Consider the following 9,532-nt stretch of genomic DNA (forward strand, 5'->3'; position numbering starts at 1 on the left):
TTTTTTTTTTTTTTTTTTTTAAAAAAAAAAAGGTGTATATTTGCATCATTGTTTACCCAAGCCAAACAACTCTCTCAACTGTGAGAGCATGCAGGGCATATAAAACATTTTATTTTTATTCATTTCTCCTCTCTCCAGAGTCTTCACGGCCAAATAGAGCAGTTATGATACCCATCTTCTTACATACAGCTGCTATCTGCATATTGACACGTCCTCCTTTACTTTTTTCCTAGCTCTATTTCCTTATCTCCCAGAAAAGCTATTTTTACGTCCAGTGATGATATCTAGTTAAAAGACAACTGATGCAAACCAAGAAGCCGTCTCAGTTTGTCTAACAAAGATGAGACAAATGAGTGGAACAAAAATACAAAGCACAGGACGAGAGACCACGCACTCCACACCTGTGCAAGCCACCCTCCTCGCGACACTCCACAGCCATCTGCTGAGCAGAGAAAACAAGAACATCAGGGCTGACAGGCAGCAGCCCAGGACAGCCACCTGGTCTTTCCTCAGTATCTAACAATCCCTTTATACCTGCCCAGCATGTGCAATGGTAGGTACCTACCTACAGCTTGTTTAGAGTTAACCGAAGCTCATTAAGTTTTGCGACTTTCAATTTTTCTGTTTCTTTGAGATACGTGGCATTTGGAGTTTTCCGATTTGGAACGCTGGCTAGTTTTCCCTGTGGGAAAACCTATGTCTGTACAGGGAAGGGAGAGGGCAAGAGAGCATGACAAGAACAAGCACATTTATGTATGATAACTTTTATAATCATCTGTCCTGCTGTACACTATGAAGGTGATAAAAAGAAACAGCATACGTTTTATTACTTATTTCGAGACTTTTCCTAAAACTCATGTGAAGGAGACAGAAAAGTTTACATTTAGACTCAGAAAAATACTACGTTTTCTAGAGAAGCAGAACTTTTTCTTCCCTGTATTTCCTCAGTTGCTCTCTTTAGGAAGGCTACTCACATAGCCAAGTAGAAGTGTTTCTCCCCAACCCCCACAGAAGTCTTATTGTTGCAGAACTAGAGGCAAGAGTGGAAGGAAGTTGGGTCCAAAGTCCTCTTTCTGCACTCTCCCTTACTGGCAATATCTGTGCTCTGCCTGATGTGCTTCACCTACATGAAAGCAGAGGGAAAGGTGGGAGAGAGCACGTAAACTTCACAGAGCGGTGAGTCAGTTGATATAAATAACAACGATTCAAGCACAAATATATACCTGATACTCAGGTTTCTGACTCTGTTCCCTTTTTACAGAAGAGGTGCCCCACATCTGTTTTGGAGCCTATCCTTTTCAGTTGCACCTGTCTCCATTCTCCTGGACAAGGAAGCCCCGCAAAGCCTGAACTGAGTGGGAGCGCTGCTCTCTCTTCAATAAAGCATGGACCAGATGAAGTATCAGCTCAGAAGGGTAGTGGGGAGGACATACACCACACAAACACATCCTTTTCCTGTATCTCCTTGTCTACATGCACTCCATAAAGCTGGCAAGACACCAGTCATTGTACACCTTGGAAGAGAAAAGTTAGGAAGAGACAGTTCCCTAAATTCAGCTGTAGTTGTGCAGTATTTGAAAGTTATCAGGGTCCAAATCATCATCCAAAACACTGAAGTAACATTGAAAGGTTCTTTAAAATAGCTTTCCACACAACATAAGCTGGGGGAAAAAAAACAAACCAAAAAGGACAGGACAACTCAGTTGGAAAGCAGGAAATTTCTTATCTCCAGCAAGTGATAGATCTGGTTCTGCCTCAAGCCATTCAGTCACCAGAAGTCTTTATGGTAAAATACCTGTGAACTCCCTATCACAGAACTGTACAAAATATCCCCAACTAAGCAACACTAATTAGGTCGAATGCCAGCATTTCTGAATCTGTCTTGGTACTGGCATCTCTTCTGTTCCCTTTTATACCAAATCTACACCTATTGGCCTGAATTTCTATGACCAGCTATGATACTGCTTACCTATACCCACGCCTTATGTCTAGAGACCAGAGGACCTGACCTACCCCACTTCTGTCACAATGCTTCTTACCTGCATTTGAGACCCAATAACAGTATTATTGCAGGCCAGCTCTGTTTTGTTGATTGTGTCTAGCATAGCAGTTTTGCCCACATATTCTTTATTAGAGTTTAGATGCCGCTCCAACAAGTTCTGTACATCAGCGCTGTACTGGTTAGTAAAGGCTTCTTCATACTGATCTGTCCAGAGTCGTATTCGATTCTCCCACCCTTCAGCTGTGTTTTCATCCAAGGCATGCGCTTCAGAAGGGGAATTCTGCACCAAACAGCAAAGAGTGAATGGCTAGCACACAACGAGAAAAACCTATTCACAGTGCTCTGATCATATGAATAAGCTACAAGAAAAGGCAAATCTATTCTAAGCTAAGAAAGTGTCAGTTACGAGGACACCTTTTTCAGAACTTGCATCCTCCAGAACATTGTACAACAGTGCCACTTTGGAATCTACGGAGAACGCTGTGCAGGACTAAGACATCTTGAGAGCTGGTACTTGGCACTGCTACATACAGGAAAATTAAGCTAGTACATGGCCAGAAAAAGTTTCTTAAGTCACTTTGGAAAAAATAACTAAGTAGATAAAAAAAGCAAAGGAACAGAACACACAAAGGCAAATAAATCCCATGTAGGCTTGTCCTACAGTCAACCCACTCACGTCCAACGTAATGCTAGATGATGCTGACTGCATCTCAATCTTTGCAGTGACTGATCCAAAAATACTTCTGAACCTTCTAGCTAAATGGTCATCAGGATTTTAAGAAACTGAATGTAGAGCATAAGCTAATACCCAGAGGTTAAAACTGCAAGTCCTAAGCAGCGTAAAGAAGAGAAGGCAAAATCAGGTAATCAGTTTATACCATCTTGTACAGGAGAGGAAAAAAGAAGCTGGTAGAAAAAAAAAAATTAAGCTTCATTCTTTACTTGACAATAGTTGAAGTAATTCAACAAATAATATTCCTGAGGTCAGCAACTCAACTGGCTTCATAAGGAACTGAGACATTTGTGACACTGAGGTATTAGTGACAAGGACCACTGAAGAACAATCATTCTTTTCATCACGTATATTAAAAGCATTAAGAATTTTCATGCATTTTTACCCTCTCTCAAGGCACTTGTGTACTATGGAGATAGGTGCATACAGACAGACACACCACAGGACCATCTTATTTCCTCTAAGCCACCTGCTACAAGTCACTGACAGCTACAGTACTGAGGTCACATGGAACTGAGTGAACTTTAAGGCATCTCTTGTGTTTCTAGGAACACGTTTAGCTCAAAGTGCAAGTCTACTTTTTTTGTCAAATAAACTTTCTATAAGATAGCCACACCTACCAGTATTGCAGAAAGTCAGAGATAAATACATTGTCCTGTCCACCTCTAGTAAGAGGATGTGGAGAGAAACAAGGCAACACTGCTAGGGACTCCCAACATTAAACTGGTGTACTACTTTGATGCCCAAGCTTAAAATAGCTTTGATGCAATCAAATGCTAACTGACCTCACAGAAGAGTGGCCACAACCAGTTCTACATCCCTTACATCAAACACCCCACTCCCAAGTGTCATGAATCAGTCATATCTCTTGAAACTGGATGATATGACCTTACAGAAAGTTATCTGAAGCAAAAGCAAGGTTCAAGGGGCAATTCCTGTGATATCCTTTTGAATAGGCCTGCTTGTGGTGCATGGTAAGGCTTGAGATTATTCTAAGGCTGGTCCCATAATCAGAAATTCCCCAGGAAAACCAAGAGAGGAACAAAATACAAGGGAAAAAAAAAAAACACCACCATCACCGAGTATTCTCAGTTCTACTCACCTTCATCCTCAGAGACTTTCGTGAGCCCTCTCGAAAGGCCTGCCCCCGAACAAGAAGAGAGAGAGAAAAAAACCAAAGTATGATATATTTCCTCAGAATTAGCATCCCAGAACCATACTAGATCTTACTTCCAGACCAACCCTCAACAAAAGATGGCAAGAATTACAGGAAGACCTACACAAGGTGCAATGGACTTGAACAAAAAGACTCTACAATGCAAATCCAGTGGAAACTTCTGACAAGCTTGACGGTCAGGATTTCTGAACTAAAAAGGTCTGCCTCAGTAAAAATCTCAAGATCAAAACCAGAACTGCCCTGACTAACCCTGCTTGCTTTGACAGAAGAAAGGGCCAGCAACAGAATCAAGGCGGTTCACAACAAAAACCCTGTAGACCTCACATGGCTCCTGCTCCCAGTCTTTTATTTAATCAGTGCCTACCAGAGGAACTTCAGGGGAAACCTAACTTGGGGAAAATCATGGTAAAGCCAGTAGATAATGGGAAAGAATCAGTTGCTCAAACTTGCATTCCAATATAAGCAATCCAAAATTATTTCAGTCCCCAAACCTTCACAAACAACACAGTAAAGTCAGCCCACAACAAATGTTCAGCACTATCTCTGTCCCTGAAGAGCAGGGCCAAGAAGCTCTGCAGCCCAGATTCCTTAACATAGCCTGCTAAGAAATGCCATGCTCCCTTCACTTTTAATTTCATTCACAGCCTGCCCCTTTGCCACAAACAGATAGATTCCAAAAGCTATTTCCCCAAATCCTAATAGAGCAGAAGGAAAAACATGTAATTGAATCCAAGCTCTGAGCATGAATGGACAGCGTTGAGAAATAAGGGTGGAGTTCCAGTAAGGTAATTTTTAAACCAATAGCCGTGCACTCCAGCAGGTCAAAAATACAAAGCGTCACATTATTATACCAGAAAGAGCAATTCCTGACAGGACAAACGTTTCTTGTCTACTGTCAGCATGTCAAGCTGCTCTCAACAATACTCCACACAGCATTCGGTAGGAACTGCAGCAACCTTGTCTCACTCCACATACCTTGATCTTTTTGGCCTTTGGAGCAGCGCGAGCTTTTTCTGTACTCCTCTTCCTCTTCTTAGGTTTGCTTCTACGGACGCGGTTGACAGTCAGTGTGATGCTTGTAGGGGTGTGCTGCGTAGCTGTGTACAGCACTGTAGAGGGAGACAGTTCTTCATCCCAGCTCTCAGTTGCACTGCTGTCCCCACCTATAGAGAGGAGTGCTTCGTTAGAAACATTTTATTCCTCCCAGAGAGAACAGCTTAACCTTATGTCCATTTTCATCAAGATGACTTGATGACTCTGCATAGCTCTCCCCTGAGAAAACTATACCACCTCAGTTTTCCCTGGGAACAGGTCTCCCAACCTTCTGATGTCTCACAGAATGGCACTGATGAACATTTCCCTTTCCTGTTCACAAGACAATCTGATTTTCCCAAGGGCTAACTGAGGTGAGGCAGAAGGAGAGGAGAAAATCCCAGTGGTTGAAAGGCAAAGAACATTAGCAGGCACTGATGACAGTTAGATGATTACAGCAACCAGAAGACAAAGGTATTGTAGAAGAAAGCAAAAGTCACTGTTATCAGAATGCAACCTCAAGCTCACCTGACACGTTGTCCTGCTTCCGGCGGCGGAGTCTGATCACCTTCCCCCTGCTCATTCCTCTGCCAAAGGAGAATGCACAATTGAAGCTGGTTTGTAGGAGTAAAGTCACTTGAAATTCAACAGGATGTCACAAGATGCGTGCCCTCAGTGGAGCCCAGGATGATAAGAACATCGATTTAACATCCTCATCTCCACTCCTGGTGCCACCAACACTTGTCAGGCTGACAACGCAAAGGAGGAGGGTCAATACTGGGTAAGGCACTGGAAAGAACGCTCCAGTTTTAGCAAAAGGAAGTCTGTCCCACAGCCCAAATGTGACACGGTTCGGTGTAAGAAGTCAACACAAGAAGCAGCCCAGATCTGCACTGCACCAAAGCTTACCTGCACTTTTCACACTTGAGAAGGAAACCATCTTGGGAGACACTGCAGTGGCACCAAGTGGGAATCGATTCTCCTTCTGAGGAGCTCTCACTGTCCCCGGAGTTCTCCTCATCAGGTGAGTGCAGACCGTTCAGTTCTGCACGAGGTATAATGGTCTGGACAGGAGGAGAGGCTGGTGGCGTTGGAGGAGGAGGGGCTCCATAATTATGATCCTGAAAACGAGTATTTGCAGTACTACTTTTAACGTGAAGATACGACACCTAGAAAGTGAAGTCCCAAATCCACAGTTCCCAGGTTATTACTTAACAACTGGCGTAAAACAGTAGTCTGAATTCCTTAATCTACCAAGAAGGTAAAGCAATAGCTCTGAAAGATGTGAATGGTTTTCTTCTGCATCAGTGAATTAAATTCAAAACCTATGAAAACAACTAGGCTATTTCAACATTAACTGTTGTACCGCTAATAATCCAAGATGATATCAGTGGTCAAACACTGGACCCAGTTGCCCAGAGATGTTGTGGAGTTTCCATCTGCTGAGATACTCAAAACCCAACTGGACATTGTCCTGGGCAACATGTTCAAGCAGAATCAGCTTGAGCAAGGGGGTTGGACTACATGTTCTCAAGAGGTCCCTTCCAACCTCAATGATTCTGTGACATCCTGTTCATCCCATAGTTTCAAGCCATGCTCCTACTCTTCCTGACCGTTCCTTGTTTCTCATGGTTATGAGTTACAAATATGAAAATCTGCGCAGTTGAAACAAGTATAAGTAGCGCACAATAAACCAAATGGGGCAAAAATTACCACCATGAAAATATTATATATTCATATATATTCACACTTCATTCATATACTTCATTCAGTTAAAAATCTATCACCTAGAACACTAATAAAACTTGCTATAGGGTATGTAAGACTTCACAAACAATAAACACACAAATGCAAAATGTATGGCAGAACTCAGCTGTTAACTCAGTGTTTCCTAATAAATAAGCCAAAACTCCTAAGGCTTAACAAGCAAAGAACTATGGAACAAGGAGAAAACAGTAAAGTAGACAGAAAAGAGCCGATTCACTGCAGAGAGAGTACTCACTGCGTAAGGCAGCCCGCGATAGCTGTGTTTCTGGGTGGCCCCATAGCCGTGGCTGGAGTACACATTCTTCTCACTGACAGCTGGACTAGCTTCCACAGACTCTGGGCTGCAGAAAGGGCCAGAAGTAAAACTCATCAATACAACATCATTTTTTCAGTGCCAGTATTTCACTGCTCTTTTCTATTCGACACATGAGCTCAAAATGAAGAAACTTCATGAAATCGAGGTGCTACTATGTGCTTCACCAGGCATCATGTGTGCAGAAGTTGTACAGGATGAACCTGCTTTCAGAGGGAGAGAACTGAGTAAGGGCCACCCTGGATAACTCATTAAACAGGGACTCAATCTGGGAAGTTAACAAGATAATTAGCATGTAAGAAAGCTCAGTTTCCTTATAGTTGAGGAAGTTGGGTCTAGTTCAGCGTTCACACCTGAAGTCGGCCAGCCTAATCTCAAAGCCACTGAGCAGTACTGCCATTTTATCTCTGCAACAGCTTATTTCAAATAGTAGCTAAGCAGCTTTCCTGCATCTGCACTTGTTTCTCTCTCCCTCAGATACTAATTGTTAGCCCAGCCCAACATGCCGTGTTAAAGTCTGCTTAAAACCTGCAGCTGTCCTGACAGCAGCTACTAGGAGCTGGAGATTCCTGTTACAAAGAAGCAACAAAATTCAGGACCTGGACAGACAGTGGCCACAGACAAATCGGATTTGCCCTGTGGTTTCTATACAGCAACACGGTGTGCAATGTGCTGAATGGGAAATTTGCTGCTGAGGTACAATGCGCTCTTCCACCACATGGTGGTGGAAAAAAAAAGCTAAAAATGAAAGGTATATCCTTAGCAGAAAGCTGCAGAAACCCTACTCAGAGAAGGGACAACTGCAATTCAATGCAGGGAATATTAGAGAATGAGGCTACAGACAGAATACCAGCTAGGAAACATGCTGTCTGTTACAAGCAGAAGATACAAGTCAGCTAACCTCTGCACTGATCAGCAGTAGGGCCCATATCAGAATAAAGGAGAACATCACTCAATCACTGCAGGTGAAATCTTCTTCAAAATTATAGCATGGAGCTGAGCAAGCAGGAAAGAAAAATACAGGAAAGGAAAACTTTACCTTGGACCTCCGCTGCTGTGGTGAGATCTTGCAGGATTCTCAGTGGGTCCTACATTGTCAGCGTGAATCAGGCAGTACTCAAACAACAATGGCCAGCGGTCACGCGTGGGGCAGTGTTTAGGCACCACCCAAGAACACTAACCCCCGTGCCCTTTGGACTTCCTATTAGCTCTCGAAATCTCTGCTGCACTGACGTTTGCCCCACCCTGCCACTAAACTTGATATACTCTCCAACGCACTAACCTTCTGAGCTTCTGGCTTATTCTGGAGTAAGGTGGATCTGTCTTTGCAACATAAAGGAGCAATAATTTATTGTACAAAGAACTGCAGAAAGTAGAAGACCTTAAACCTATGCAAACTGCACTTCTGTAGCTCAGGATTTAGGATCACGACATGATAAATTCCATTGGTTTTCAATGTAACTACAGCCAGCTAAATTGTCAAAAGCAGGAGATACAGGTGGCGGTATCTCTCAGAGGATATACTTCTTAATAAAAGACACCGTGTAGAGCTTGCCACATAATCCAGCCTTGCTGGATCTTTGCAACAGTCCTTTAGGACTTCCAGATTGGTACAGAGTTAAATCCATTCAGGTTTAATCGTATTTTCAAAAACAGTATTAGGAGGAAAAGAGTTTGAACAGCCTAAGCAGCAGATCCATCCTCTGTCCAAGTCACCCACATTCCTAACTACAGTCAGCCTCGAATACCAGCAATGTTGCCACAAGCATTAGCAATAAAACTTCAAGACTGTTGGTGCAACGGTGTCCAGGGGCAACAACGCTGAGGGGCCCATGCTTCTTCAGCAGCAGCCCGCCAAGGAGCTTCAACAACTTCCAATACTCAGTCAGACTAACGTAGCAAAACTACTCTGCAGCCTCTGTGTCACCCTCAGTGGAACACAAATACCCTTCAGCATTTTCACCTCTCCTCTGTATCAGAGGTCAGGGGAAGATGCTAAAGCTCAGCCTGAAAAGAGGGCCAGTTAATTTTTCTTTTACTTTCCCACTGCCTTCGTGATGCACATCTTTGAAATCAATCCCTTACAAGAGACAGGAAGCTCAGGCACCCCAGACTTCATGCATCAAACTAGTAGAGTTTCAAAGGAGAAGTGGAGGACAGCCTTAACTTTGAAGAGACCCACGAAGGACACTTCAGCAGTAAGTAACAGTGCAACAACGCAAAGCAAGGAGAATAAAGTCCTGGCATTCCCAATTCTTAGAAAACAGACAGAGAAACCAATTCAGAAATCTTCAAAAGCTTTTTTTCAAAGCACTCTAGCCTAGCCTCAAGTTGGACCTACAAATTTCTTACAGCCAGGGAAAAGGAAAATGCTTTGCAGAAGGTTTACAGTCTTTTTGATATTTAAATGTTAGAAGGGACATATGTAGATCTATCTGGCTCTCCTCTCTACCATGCTCAGCTCTGAAAGAAAAGTGCCTAGTACATGAGTAAACTATTTCACACTCT

The 9,532-nt window shown here is 43.0% G+C and overlaps 1 protein-coding gene across 2 annotated transcripts in view; it reads right to left on the reverse strand.

The window, feature by feature from the left end:
• Positions 1-9,532, reverse strand: part of SETD5 (SET domain containing 5) — a 41,903-nt gene that overhangs the window by 30,811 nt on the left and 1,560 nt on the right. The window contains exons 2-7 of one of the 2 annotated variants that reach the window (XM_009695231.1): positions 6,947-7,052; positions 5,854-6,065; positions 5,473-5,531; positions 4,888-5,075; positions 3,838-3,876; positions 2,040-2,282 (exon numbers count right to left, since the gene is read on the reverse strand). In XM_009695231.1, the coding sequence (XP_009693533.1) occupies positions 2,040-2,282; positions 3,838-3,876; positions 4,888-5,075; positions 5,473-5,531; positions 5,854-6,065; positions 6,947-7,052 (847 nt within the window). The remainder of the gene's footprint in view (positions 1-2,039; positions 2,283-3,837; positions 3,877-4,887; positions 5,076-5,472; positions 5,532-5,853; positions 6,066-6,946; positions 7,053-9,532) is intronic. The other variant, XM_009695232.1, reaches the window with a different exon arrangement.

This window comes from Cariama cristata, unplaced genomic scaffold (assembly GCF_000690535.1).
Source record: "Cariama cristata isolate BGI_N322 unplaced genomic scaffold, ASM69053v1 scaffold21262, whole genome shotgun sequence".
Classification (NCBI taxonomy): Eukaryota; Metazoa; Chordata; class Aves; order Cariamiformes; family Cariamidae; genus Cariama; species Cariama cristata.